Source organism: Desmodus rotundus, chromosome 5 (genome assembly GCF_022682495.2).
Source record: "Desmodus rotundus isolate HL8 chromosome 5, HLdesRot8A.1, whole genome shotgun sequence".
In the NCBI taxonomy this organism is placed as follows: domain Eukaryota; kingdom Metazoa; phylum Chordata; class Mammalia; order Chiroptera; family Phyllostomidae; genus Desmodus; species Desmodus rotundus.
In genome coordinates, this window is record NC_071391.1 from 60447015 (window position 1) to 60461837 (window position 14823).

Consider the following 14823-nt stretch of genomic DNA (forward strand, 5'->3'; position numbering starts at 1 on the left):
TACATAAAAATATATGGCAGGGAAAGTAACGGAGAATGCTCTTAAAAGAGTTCAAAATGTAGACAGCTTACAGGACTTTGTTAAAGAATTTAGAATCATTATATAGTTCATTGGAATCCACATACACTTTCTGAGTTGGGAAATTAAAAATAGAGTAGAGACATTAGAAAATTAATCTGACAAGTGTCTGTTTTAGCCCTCAAGCCTTCTTCCATCTGAGTTCACAGAAAAATACCAGGATTCTTGCTCAACACTGCTTTAAGTCATTTCATCCTAACAGGGTTAGATCATATACAGCCTCTCCAAGGCTGGTTAGCCTACATAACTATTTTTTATGATTTACATATACAGTGGTCCTCCCTTATCTGCAGGGTATGTGTTCCAAGACCCCCAGTAGATGCCTGAAACCACAGATAGTACCAAACCCTACATGCACTGTGTTTGCCTATACATACATACCAATGATAAAGTTTGATTTATAAATTAGGCACAATAAAAAATTAACAACTAATAAAACTACAATTATAGCAATACACTGTAGTAAGAGTTATGTGAATGTGGTCTCTCTCTCTCTCTCTCTCTCTCTCTCAAAATATTTATTGTACTGTACTCACCCTTTTTGTGATGGTGTTGGACAGTACAATGCCTACGTAAGGAAACGAGGTGAGGTGATGATGTAGCCTGGTGACATAGCATGAGGCAACTACTGGACTTCTGGGGATTCATCAGGAGGACCATCAAGCCATGACAGACTATGTCCTGCCTTCACCTCACAAGTTTAATATCGTTTCCATCTTAAATAATCACTTATCTTGCACTGTGGCCATAATTTTTGCAGTGTGAGGTACAGAAGCAAAAGGAGCTTACATTTCTTTCTCCTTCTTCCCAACTTCACTAGCAGAAGACTCTGGTCTTACCATGGAACTTAGCAACCTCAGCATAGAAATTTTCTTTCTTTCCTTAGTAAGCCAAGAATGCTCAACTTTTTACATAAAAGAAGCACTTTATGACTTCTCTTTGTTATATCCAAATTGCCAGCACCGCTCTAACCTAACCAGCTACTGTGTGGAGATGCTAAATAAAACAATGATTCACATCTGAAGTGAGACTGAGAAGGATGTCCTGAGATTTCATCACGCTATTCAGAACAGCAGCAAGCTAGTGGATTTTTTATTTCTGGAATTTTCCATACTGCAACTACAGAAAGTAAACCTGCAGAAAGCTAAACCATGACTAAGGGGCGTGGCAGGGGAGGATTTAGTGCAGTCAATTCTAGCCAGGCACAGGTGGGGGCCATAATAGCTACTACCTACTGAGCACCTGCTCTTCACCAAACACTGCAGTGTCAGAGTCAGGAATCCCAGCTTAAGCAAAAAAATGTATTTTTGGTGTTTCTATGACCCAGCCCAGTACTTGGGCGAAGGTGATAATTAAGAAATGCTTTCCAGACTAATGACCTACACAAGTACATATTAGTAAAGAACAAAAATGCTCTCTCTCATTACTGAATTAAATACTTTCATTTTGTACCATATAGTTCTATTGTTTAAAGAATTTTGTAACTAGGTAATAACTTTTCATGATCTGGTATTTACTATACAATTCATTCATTTAAAAGTATTTATTGTATAACTATTACGTGCCAAGTGCTCTATCAGGCACAATTCCTCCTCTATGGGAGCTTCTGAGATTCTGTGAAAGCTGAGGGTTGGCTAGAAGCAAAGGCCAGTAAGTATATTACCTTTCCCTTATTTAATATTTCTATTCTGAATCTACCATTTCCTGCCCTTGGAGAGGAAGATGATGGTCAGGTCATATTTTACTTTATCTACCTACCTACAAAGTAGTACCAGTTATATATTTTTGTATATGGATGGGCATAGGGCACCATGAAGTGTTTCAGCATGTTCTTCTGGCAGGAGCCGTTGAGGTTAACATGAAACATTAGGTATGGACAAGCAGCCCATAATGCTCTCCTTTCAGCCTGTTGGTTTATAATCTCCGCCTTCTGGTATTGTTATTTATCTTTTTATTTAGGCCCTGTCTTCCCACTTTGACTAAACTTCTTCAGTAACAATAATTACTTCTTATACCTCATAATTGCTTCATTGCTTAGTATATTATTATTTCAAAGGATCTTTTTATATGCTAGGCATTATGTAACTCTGGAAAATAGAGAGGAATAAGTTATGGTCTCTAGCACCAAGAAATTTAAAATCTGAAAGGAAATAAAAGTAAAATATGTTAAAAGAATGCTAACAATTAAACTTCAAGAAAAGTAAGGATCAGTGTATTAGTGTCAGAGAATGACTGAACACCTGTCAGATTTTATAAAAAGGATTCCTCCCCCCTCCCATGGAACTTACAGTCTAATGGGGGAAGACATACCATTTATAACTAATTGATATTATTAGCACATTCTATATGGTAGGCAATGTGCCATGTGTTTTACATGAATTATTTCATGTAATTATCAGGACTTTCCCCCAAAGAATTAAAAGTATGTAATGTGTGGTTATGCAAGCCACACTAGGTTTTTCTGTTGTCAGTCACTTCCATCATTTCTTTTACACAGGAGGCAACTAAGGATTAGTGTAGTTGATTAATCCCTTCCCTTGGGAGGGGCGGGGGAAGGCTGGCACACGTTTGCCCTTGTTCAACTGTTGAGGAAAGATGGTAGATGACCTTTCATGTGAGGACTTGAAGAATAACACAAAACCCAGCGGGATACTCTCTTGTTTCTCTTGATGACGATATTTATTATACTACAATGTAACTGCATTCACTCGTGTATCTTCCCAGATATTGTGATCCTTTTTGAGGTGAGGAACTTTAATTTTACACCTATTTGTACCCGTAATTCCTGGTACAGAATAACTATTTAATAAATACACTTTCAATGAACGAATGAATGATTGAACTGGAAAGCTTGCCGTCAGCAGGTTCCAATATTACTTCTTTAAAAAGTGGACTCAAAGGGTGGGGGTGGGAATGATTCCTTAAAAGCTTATTAAAATCAGTGACATTCGTTAGGAGAAAGAGCACAGTGGCGATTCACATGGACACCACCTCCTCCTTGGTTATCCATCCAACAGTGTGTCCAAACGGAACACCACTTTTTTTCTACTTTACTCATTATAGTGCTATAAAGCATTTCATAGGATTTCAGCGCTGAAAAATAAAGCACTTGAGAGATCATTTAGTCTAGTCCACCAACTAGCCTGGAGCGAGGTCCAAAGTGCATATTTTCCTGGACAAAGGGGAAGCATTCTATTAAATTACTCAGGCGATCCTTATTCTCTTTTTGCAAGTCAGAGTTTGGTTTGCCAGTGAAGAAAGGAGAGTAGCTTCTTGCTCCTTCCCTTCCTTCCTTTTTTACCTTTCATTTTTAAATAAACAAGAACTAGGACTTTTCAATGTAAACTTTTTTAAAGCGTTTCTCCAAAGGGGCGGGGCCCCACCCTTCCCCCGCCCCCCGCCCCGCCCCGCCCCCGCGATAGCACAAGCCTCCCTCTCTCTGGGATTGGTGGAGAGTGGGCGAGAAATAACTTCGGGGCGGAGAAACTAGACTCGGGGCTGAGCGTGGACTCCAGCGCGCTAGGCAGGAACGTCCTCGCGGCCCCAGGTGGAGGGAGCCCTTGGCCCTCAGTGGGGCCGCAGCAGAGGCTCAGGTCCCAGGAGGCCCCCCAGCCCTGCCCCGCGAGATGTGGAATCCCCTTCACGAAAGCGACCGGCCCTCTGTCGCCTGGCGCCGCGCGCGCTGGCTCTGCGCGGGGGCCCTGCTGGCCGCCGGACTCTTCCTCTTCGGCTTCCTCCTCGGTAGGGACGCGCGCGCCCAGCACGCCCCGGCGCCTGCCCGGCAGTCCCACGCTGTGCTGGAAGCGCCGGCCGTCTGCGGTGTAGGGTCGGGGGACTGTGGTTTGGTTTGGGGGCAGGTGGGGATGAGCCTCCGGGAACTAGGTGGGGGTTGCTGGGGCGCCGTTGGGTTCTGGACAAGCTATTGTAAGACAGTCACCCAGAGTAAAGAGTAGAAGGGAGAGACCCTGAAACTGGACTTCCGATGGTCCCCCAGCTGGAGCCCTTGGAAACTGGAACTTTTTAGGGCGAGCGGCAAGTCTCCGGGCACTTGAACCAGGTCCTCCAGGGTGCTTTGCGTGAAATGAGTCGCCTGTTTGGGGTCTGCGTCCACTCGGGCCTGGAGCTGCTGATCGTGTGCAGTCGGTAGACATCAGGACGTTACTTCAGGGGGGCACTTTTCTCCTTCCTCCGTCCATGGGAGTAAATAATAGAGAAACACTTGGGAACTCGCTCACATTATTGTCAGCTCTCTGAAGAGACCGTTATATACAGTTCTTTTGCGTTTTTGTCCGTGTACCGATTTGCAGACCTAACCCAACTCGTTAAGAAAACCAGGGGCAGCACAGACAAGCTCAGATTCTTAAATTTTAATTTTGACTGCCACTTCTTCATTTTCCCCATCTATATGATGACGATAACATCTGCAATTTGGTGGGAATAGTAAGTAAAATAGCAGCTAAAGTTCCCAGCACACAATTGGGGTATTGGCACTTCTCTATATTCCTTCTTGATAAGGAGATGCTTCTCCTTGGACGTTAATGTGTAGAACTAGCCTAAGGTATTGCCGGGTAGTTTGCCTGTGTCCTGAACTCTGGATTCCCTTTCCGGGATTTAGAAGACCCGCGCATAGACCTCAGGGTCCTTAAAAGAACTTATGAGCCACACTCTGCTCATACTAACGTGTGGTTATTCGTAGCTGCCTAGGGCTGTCGTAGGGCTTGAATGAGATACGTGCTCAGTAAGGACACACTTCAAAGTAAGTTTCAGCTTTTCAACGGTAAAAAACGACAAGGTTGGTGTGAGAATTAAAATCTGCACTTCTTCAGGGCATTTTATTCCTAATTTAGACCTCACCAGCACCCTCATATTCGCCACTCAGTGGCTGACACAGAACAGGTTCTTCAGTAATGTTTGTTTGTTCTTCCCTAGAATTGTCTGCTCTCCCCTCCCCCACAGCCTTCCCTCCTCTTCCTCCGGTTCATTCTCCAGACCTCAGTTCAAACGTTTAATCCTGTGTGTCCTTCCCGGGTCCCCCAGGCTAATCCTTTGTTTTGTATACAGGTGGGACTATGTTTCCATCTGCTGCCAACCATTTATTTCAGTATGCCTCTGTATGTGTGTGTGTGTGTGTGTGTGTGTCTATGTGTGGTTAATAACTGGAAAGTTCCATGAAAGCTGGCTGGGTGCTGATTTTGGTAACGATTTTAGGTCCGGATTATATCATTTCTCTAAATGAATCCTGTAATCATGCCCCTTTCCTTCAGTTTAAAAGCCAGCTACGAGCGTTTACTTCTGTGTTATCTTGCTACCCCCATTGCCCCTGGCCTGTGTGCACTAGGTGTCTTGCGGGGATGTTGGATAAATTATAGTTCACTGTAGCTTTCTGCAGTTGAACTTATCAAGCCTACTCCAACTGGAAACATAAACTCTCAGCATATATTCTTTTAGTTTCAGAGACAGAAGAAATTATAGGTCTGAGTTTCCTTCAACTCTTTGAAATAACTTATGTACTTAAAATGTATTCATAATTAACTCATTATAAACATTGATTAAATGCTTATTCTGGATCAGCAGAGAACAGTCACTGTGGATAAAAGCTTTAAGGGAAAAAAAAAGGTGGATCTCATTTTTACCTTAATTTTCAAGGGATCTTGTTCATCCCCATTAATTGAAACATCAATTTTAGTGTAGACTTCCTCATCAAACATTTCTTAGAGTAACAGCAATCATCTTATCATTGAAATTGAATAAAATCTATGTTGCAATTGATTTGTAATTTAGAAGTCTGTGTGCATGTTTTTTTTTCTCCAGTAGAAGTAGGCAAGAGAAACTAAAGTTTGGAAAATTTCAGTGACTGCTGGAGGTCATTGGTAATTTATATTTTATATACGATAGAGATAGTAATAAGAAAAATTAGGGCCTGTCTGTGAGCTCATGTCTCACTCCTGTATTTGTATGTATTCTACAGGATGGTTTATAAAACCCTCCAATGAAGCTACTGACAGTGTTCCACAGCGTAACATGAAGAAGGCATTTTTGGATGAACTGAAAGCTGAGAACATCAAAGAGTTCTTATAGTAAGCATATACTTGAACGTTCACATGGATAATTTGATGGAAAACTTTATTCTGTTTCAAAGTTTTGATCCAATACTTCATATACAGGAACTGACTTTAATTAATTAATTTATTTAATGTGTTGAAGCTCTTGTGTCACATTTTATATGGACAGGATTATATATTTCATCTGAACTTTACCGATAGAGATGTTTTAAAGCAGGATTCAGCAACCTCTGTGTAAAGGGCCTGCTTTTGTAGGCCAGCTGATCTCTGTCACAACTCCTCACGTCTTACACTGTAGCACAGAAGAAGCCATAGCAAATGCAAAAAGGAGTAAGTGTAGGTAGCAGTTCTGATAAAACTTTATTTATGGGTGCTAAAACTTGAGTTTTATATAATTATGTCACAAAATATTTCTCTTGATTTTTTTACCTGTTGAAATGTGATAACCATTCTTAGCTGTGGGCTATATAAAACCAGGAAATGTGCTGGATTTGGTCAGTGGAATTCATTTGCCTGTCTCCTGTTGTAGAGGAAGATAGTATATCTTGGTCAAAACAATAAACTTGGACTTCGGAGTCTGTCATACTTGAGCTTAAATTTCATCTTTGCCCATTGATAGCAAAGTAATTTTGAGTGAATAATTAACCTTCCTGAGCCCTCCTTTCTACATCTGTAAAAATAAGGACAATGATACCTCTGAGATGAGGGTGAACTTAGAGAGCATGTGCGTGAGATAGTTTACAGTCTAGCTCCCTTTTTCCTGAAATAGCTATCTCTAGTGTAGAGCCAAAGTGGGAAGTAAGTAAATTTGAAAACTATTTGCAAAGCAACTAAAAAAAAACCAAAACACCCTGATTCTATATAATCTATTAGAATATTTAGCTTTTCAAAGCATAAAGTCCCTTTTTTAAAAACAAATTTGCTTAGTGCATGTGTCCAAAAATACTTAGTGATTGAAAGATTCTTTAGTGAATACAAGTTATAATTTTATAAAAAGGAGAGTTTTACATATATACTTATATGCATAACTGTATACACATAATCATATAAACATGTATGTCTATACAAATTCTGAGGGAATTAAAACTATGAACAAAAATTTACTGGGGTACCTCCCAGGTGTTTGGAAGGGCCATTTTAACAGGAACCCTGAAGCTTAAACTTTGGAAATCTCTCCCCTGCCACTTGCTCTTTCACTATAAGTAGGTATAATAGATACAATGATAATGGAGGTCTGGCCTTTTGATTAAAACAATTAAAAATGTCAAATCTGCTGTTTAGTATCAGGTACCTAATTGAGCCTCATCTCTGAGAACTAGTGAGGTGGTTTTAGTCTCCCCATGTATAGATGAGAAATTTAAGACATGGCCAGGGTTATAAAAGTTATTGCCAAACCTTTAATACACCACTTAATCTGATTTTATGCTAATTTATTTATCTTGAAAAGTAGTCTTTTTTTCTATTTATCTTTTTTTAGGATCAGCTTTGCTCCAAATGAGTGGGTTCAAACCTGATCAAAGCACATGGTTGAATGCTAGTTGGTACACAGCAACAAATTTCACTCATTATGGCAAAGTCTGATAAAGTCTCTCTCTCTCTCTCTTTTTCTCGTGAGTATGTTCAAGACTCCCCCATAACAACTCTTCTTACTTGTAGGGTCAGAGTTATATCTGTGACTTCATGAAATATGCACAATATACATCCACTTCAGTTATGTCACAGTTTGTGGTCTGTGTGTTGTGGTACAGAAGAAATAACAGCATGTTAGCTGTTTGGCTGCAAGTAGGTCTACACTGATGAAGGAATAGGTAGACTTCTTGGCTTCCTCTTAAACTTGTGTTCTTTCTCCAGAATAAATAAAAAGAAGGAAATAATAAATATTAGAGCAAAAATAAATGATAGAAAGACTAAAAAAAACCCTAAAAGATCAGTGAAAGTAGGAGATAGTTCTTTGGAAAGATAAACAAGATTGACGAACCTTAAACCACACTCATCAAGAAAAAAAGAGAGAGGACCCAAATAAATAAAATCAGAAACAACAGAAAAGTAATAACTGACACCACAGTAATACAAAGGATTGTAAGAAAATACTATGAACAACTATATTCCAACAAATTGGACAACCTGGGCAAAATGGATAAATTCCTAGAAACATACAATCTTTCAAAACTAATTTGGAAAGAATCAGAAAACCTGATTAGACCAATTACAACTAATGATCTGAAAGCAGTAGTGAAAACAAACAAACAAACAAAAAACTCCCAGCAAACAAAAGTCTGGGACCAGATGGCTTCACCAAATTTCACCAAACATTCAAAGAAGAACTAATACTTACCCTTAAACTATTCAAAAAAATTCAAGAAGAGGAAAACTTCAGCCCTGGCTGGTGTAGGTCAGTGGATTGAGCACCGGCCTGTGAACGAACAAAAGAAGAGGAAGACTTCCAAGCTCTTTTTATGAGGCCAGTATTATCTTAATTCCAAAAGTAGATAAAGACACTACAAAGAAAAAAATCATAGTTTAATATCCCTGATGAAGATAAATGCTGAAATCCTCAAAAAAATGTTAGCAAACTGGATCCAGCAATACTTTAAAAAGTTCGTACACCATGATCAGGTGGGATTTATTCTGGGCATGCAAGGTTTGTACAACATTCACAGATCAATAAACGTGATAGTTCACATAAACAAAATGAAGGATAAAAATCACATGATCATATCAATATATGCAGAAAAAGCATTGGATAAAATCCAGTACCCATTTATGATAAAAACGTTAAGCAAAGTGGGAATAGAGAGATGATACCTCAACATAATAAAGTCCACATATGACAAACCACAGCCAACATAATACTCAGTGGGCAAAAACTAAAAAGTATTTTTTCAAAGATAGGGAACAATATAGGGATGTCTGCTTTCTCCACTCTTATTCAACATTATACTGGAAGTACTAGCCACAGCATTCAGACAAGGAGAATGAAAGGCATCCAAATTGGAATGAAAGAAGCAAAACTATTGTTCATAAAGGACATGATATTTTATATAGAAAACCCTCAAGATTCCACAAAAAAACTACTAGATCTTACAAAGTAAATTTGTAAGGTAACAGGATACAAAATTAATATTTGGAAATCATTGGCATTTTTTTAAAAGATTTTATTTATTTTCAGAGATAGGTGAAAGGAGGGAGAAAGAGAAGGGGAGAAACAACAATCAGTTCCCTCTCACACACCCCCAACCAGGGACCAGCCTGCAACCCAGGCATGTGCCCTGACTGGGAATTGAACCCACAGGCCGGTGCTCAATCCACTGAGCCACACCAGCCAGGGCATGAAATCAGTGGCATTTTTATACACCAATAATGAACTATCAGAAAGAGAAATTAAGAAAACAATCCCATTTACTATTTTAACAACCAACAAAATAAGGCACTTAGAAATACGTTTCACCAAGGAGGTAAAAGACCTTTACTTGAACAATTATAAGATACTAAAGAAAGAAATTGAGGATATAAATAAGTAGTACATATACTGTGTTTATGGATAGTAAAACTAACATTAAAATGTTCCTACTACCTAAAACAATCTATGGATTCAATGCAATTCTTATTAGAATACTGATGGCATGTATCAGAGATTTAGAACAAATATTCCAAAAATACATATGGACCCACAAAAGACCCCAAATAGCCCCAACAATCTTGAGAAAGAAAAACAAAGTGGGAGGTATTACACTACCTTATTTCAAACTAAGCTACAAGGCTGTAGTAATCAAAACAGCATGGCACTGGTGCAAGAACAGGCATCTAGATCAGTGGAACAGAATAGAGAGCCCAGAAATAAACCCACATCTTTATGGTTAATTAATATTTGACAAAGGAGGCAAGAAATATAGTAAGATAAAGACAGTCTCTTCAATAAGCTGTATTGGGAAAATTGCAGAGATACATGCAAAAAAAAAAAAGAAAAGCTAGATTACCAACTTACATCATACACAATAATAAACTCAAAATGTAAGTTGTCAAACCATAAAAATTTTAGAAGAGGCAGTAAAATTTCAGACACTTCTAGTAGCAATATTTCTGCAGACTTACCACCTCAGGCAAGGAAAACAAAGGGGGAAAAAAACCCAGTGGGACTACATCAAACTAAAAAACTTGCACAGGAAAAGATACCATCAACAAAATGGAAAGGGAACACACACAATGGGGGAACATATTTGCCAATGATGCATCTGATACAGGGTTCATTTCCAAAATTTACAAAGAACTTGTATAACTCAACACTGAGAAGACAACCCAATTGAGAAATTGGCAGAGGACTGAATTGGCACTTTCCAAAGAGGACATAGAGATGGCTAATAGACATATGAAAAAACACTTAATGTCACTAATCATCAGAGAGATGCAAATTAAAATCATAATGAGATACCATCTCACACCTGTCAGAATGGCTATTGTCAATATATCAACAAACAAGTGTTGGTGAAGATGTGGAGAAAGGGGAAACTTCCTGCACTGCTGGTGTGATGCAGCCACTGTGGAAAGCAGTATGGAGTTTCTTCAAAAAATTAAAAATAAGAGAGCAAGGGGATAGAGGGAGGTAGAAGAGTATAAAAGGAGGATAAATGGTGATGGAAGAAGACTTGGGGTAATGAACACACAATACAATATAGAGATGATGTATTACAGAATTGTATACCTAAAACCTTTATTATTAACCAATGTCACTCCAATAAATTCAATAAACAAAAATGGAACTTCCTTTTGACTCATTGATGTCTCTTCTGGGAATATATCTGAAGAAACCTGAAATACTAGTTTGAATGAATATATGCACCCCTATGTTCATTGCAGCATTATTTACAACAACCAAGATCTGGAAATAGCCCAAGTGCCCATCAGGAGATGAGTGGATAAAAAAGCTGTGCTACATTTACACAGTGGAATGCTATACTTTTTGTGATGTCATGGATGAACTTGGAGATCATTATGTGCAGTGAAGTAAGCCAGTCAGCAAAAGACAAAAACCATATGATCTCACTTATATATGAAATCTAATGAACAAAATAAACTGAGAAGCAAAGTGGAAATAGAAGTATGAATACAATGAACAGACTGATAGCGGTCAGAAGGAAGAAAATTTGGGGGGCTGGATGAAAGAAGGTGAAGGGATTAAGTAAAAAAACATATATATACACACAGACAGATAAGAGTGTGGTGATAGCTAGATGGAAAGGGAGGTAGGGGAGATAAGTGGTGGTAGGCAAAGGGATGGAAAGCAGGGAGGCAAAGAGACTGCTCAGGGAGATGGGTGCACGATGCAGTGCGCAGATGATGTTTTGTTGAGTTGTACACTTGAAACCTGTGTGGTTTTTCAAACCAATGTTACCCCGATAAAGTCAATAAAAATTGTGTTCTTTTGTCACTATATTTTGAAAATATACATTAGAAATCCTATGTAGGTGTTAAGCCCTTAAGAATTTACTGAATGAGGATTTTAATACTATTTTTATAAATACAATTATATTATTAAAATAATAGAAAAATTATTTTAACATAATTATAAAAAGTAATCACAGGAGCCCTGGCTGGTGTGGCTCAGTTGGTTAGAGCATTGTCTCATAAACCAAAGGGCCGTGGGTTCCGTTTCCTGTCAGGGCATGTGCCTAGGTTATGGGTTTGGTACCCAGTGGGGGAGCATGTGAGAGGCAACTGATACATGTTTTTCTCTCTCTCTCTCCTCCCCTTCCCCCTCTCTAAAATCAATGATGATGTCCTCAGGTGAGGATAAAAAAATTAATCACAGGAAGTTTTAAAGTTGAGAGTTATTTTTCTTGGCAATTGATTTTTTAAATCAAAAGTTTAGACTCACGGTAGAATTAAACATTTGAAATTGGAATTGTCATAGCCACGTTTCCTGTTAATTTTTGAAAAACTGCTGTAAGGATGGTGGTGTGTTGATTTTAGTAAGACCTCTATACTTAGAGCCAGAGATTCATGAAGTTAAGAAGTTCATGAGCTAGAAATAAACGAATGTCTTTACATGATATATGATGCTTTGACACGTAGAATTTTCTTCTTTCTTTTTTCCTTTTAGAAGTTTAAGTTGACAATACCAATGAGCTTTAATGCTCAGGAAATAACACATTTCCAGGAGGAAAAAATTAAAACCAACAAAAGCACAAGTATCTAGACATATTAACTGAGAAATTAGTCTACTTATGAAAGTATATCTAGTAGACAAAATTGTGGACTAATAATTTAGTTGTTAAAGATATCCCTGGTCAGCCCAGGAAAGGTAGGAAAGGTAACTCAGGTGGTTTGAGTGTTGTCCCCATACACCAAGGTTGCAGGTTCCATTCCCAGTCAGGACACAGACAAGAATCAACCAATGAATGCACAAGTAAGTGGAATAACAAATAGATGTCTCTCTCTCTCTCTCTCTCTCTCACTCACTCTCTGTCTCTCTCTCTCCTCTCTCTCCCCCTTCCTTTCTCTTTCTAAAAGAAAATCAGTAAGCAAAAATATGTAAAAAGATATCCCTGGTCAAACTAACTCTCATCATTGATTTTTAAGTGTACCTGCTACAGTGCATGATGGGTAGAGCACAGAAGGTTCAGTTTCAGCTTGTGTAAATACGTCCAGATTATTCCTTAATGAAGACACTTCATTTATAAGTGGTTTTTAATCAAAAGGTTTCTCACGTGACTATAACTTTCAATATTTAAAACTAAATATAATTATCAGTAATTGTTGGCATATCACAGCTTGGTATTTTGGATGAAAATATTTATATCTTTTGAATTATTTTGCACAGTAAAATAAAGCCAGGCAATTCCATGAAAGTTCTAAGAGTAGTGGCTCTTAAGAAAAGAATATGACATTTCCCTTACCTAGTATCCAGGGATATGACCACGGGGTTGTACATAACAGTTCTCTACCCTGATCAGTTTCTCCAGTTTTCCCGTGAATGAATACAAGTTAGAGCATGAAAACTGAAAAATATACTTTGAAAATCTGTTTGATGCAATAAAACTACCATTTTCCTTTTTTAATGTATCACATTTCAAAGTATTTATGTAAATCTGCTTTAATCGGTTGTTAATTTGAGATTTCTAACCACTTTAATTTTTTGTTCACCAGTAATTTTACACGGATTCCACATTTAGCAGGAACAGAACAAAACTTCCAGCTTGCAAAGCAAATTCAATCCCAGTGGAAAGATTTTGGCCTGGATTCTGTTGAGTTAGCCCATTATGATGTCCTGTTGTCCTATCCAAATGAGAGTCATCCCAACTACATCTCAATAATTGATGAAAATGGAAATGAGGTAAAAAAAAAAAAGATTAAAAAAGAACTCTCCTTTTCAAACACTTCCTATGAAACAAAATACTATAACCTCTCCAATTATTGATAGAAATCAATATTATTGGTAGATAGAAACTGGTCAATGATGCCTTTAATATCTTATTACCAATATCAACTTTCTTATGATGTTTGAATTTAATGCGATTTTGGAAACATTCGGAGAAATTAATGCTTGATAACAGTTGCTATTTTTTTATTTTTAGTAGTGTACACTAATGTAGAATATAAGATATTAGTAAGCTTCCAGGCAACTAAAATAGATACATTTTTGATAGTTCCAGACTATAAAAGATACTGCATGGGTTTGGGCTTGCTTGGAAATTTAGAGACCTAGTGTGCACTTTTAGCCAGCAGGTTTTTATTGGTTTTCAATGATGATGTTTCATATAGTCATCTTTTTAGCTCTGTACCCAGAACTCGGTTGTGGGCAATTAGAGGGGAGAATGTTTGAGGAGAAAGACTATATATATAATGATATTTAGTCTAACATTTTAAAAGATATTTTATTGATTATGCTCTTTCAGGTGTCCCAATTTTCCCTCTTTGCCTCCCTCCACCTGGTACCCCCATTCCCTCCAGCAATATCCTCCCTTAGTTCATGTCCATGGGTCATGCATATAAGTTCATTGGCTTCTCCATTTCCTATACTATTCTTAATACTCTCCTGTCTGTTTTGTACCTACCATTTATGTTTCTTAACCTCTATACCTTTTCCCTTATTCTCCCCCTTCCCCATTGATAACCCTCCATATGATCTCTGTATCTATGATTCTGTCCCTGTTCTGGTTTTTTGCTTAGTTTGTTTTTTTAGATTCAGTTGTTGATAATTATGAATTTGTTGCTATTTTAATGTTTATACTTTTGATCTTTTTTTCCTTAAGTAAATCCCTTTAACATTTCATGTAATAATGGCTTGGTGATGCTAAACTCCTATAGCTTTACCTTGTCTGGGAAGCACTTTATCTGCCCTTCCATTCTAAATGATAGCTTTGCTGGATAGAATAATCTTGGCTGTGGCCCTTGTTTTTCATCACTTTGAATACTTTTTGCCAGTCCCTTCTTGCCTGCAAAGTTTCTTTTGAGAAATCAGCTGACAGTCTTACAGGAAGTCCTTTATAGCTAGCTCTCTGCTTTTCTCTTGCGGCTTTTAAGATTCTCTCTTTATCTTTAACCTGTGGCATTTTAACTATGATGTGTCTTGGTGTGGTCCTCCTTGGGTCCAAATTGTTTGGGACTCTCTGTGCTTCCTGGACTTGTATGTCTATTTCCTTCATGAAATTAAGGAAGTTTTCTTTCATTATTTTTTCAAATAAGT

General features: G+C 38.0%; 1 protein-coding gene across 1 annotated transcript in view; it reads left to right on the top strand.

Moving 5' to 3' along the window:
- Positions 1–3551: 3551 nt before the first annotated feature.
- Positions 3552–14823, top strand: part of FOLH1 (folate hydrolase 1) — a 53071-nt gene continuing 41799 nt past the window's right edge. Inside the window, exons 1-3 of the mRNA XM_053924985.1 lie at positions 3552–3819; positions 6047–6155; positions 13284–13470. Of these exons, the coding sequence (XP_053780960.1) occupies positions 3705–3819; positions 6047–6155; positions 13284–13470 (411 nt within the window). The 5' untranslated portion in view covers positions 3552–3704. The remainder of the gene's footprint in view (positions 3820–6046; positions 6156–13283; positions 13471–14823) is intronic.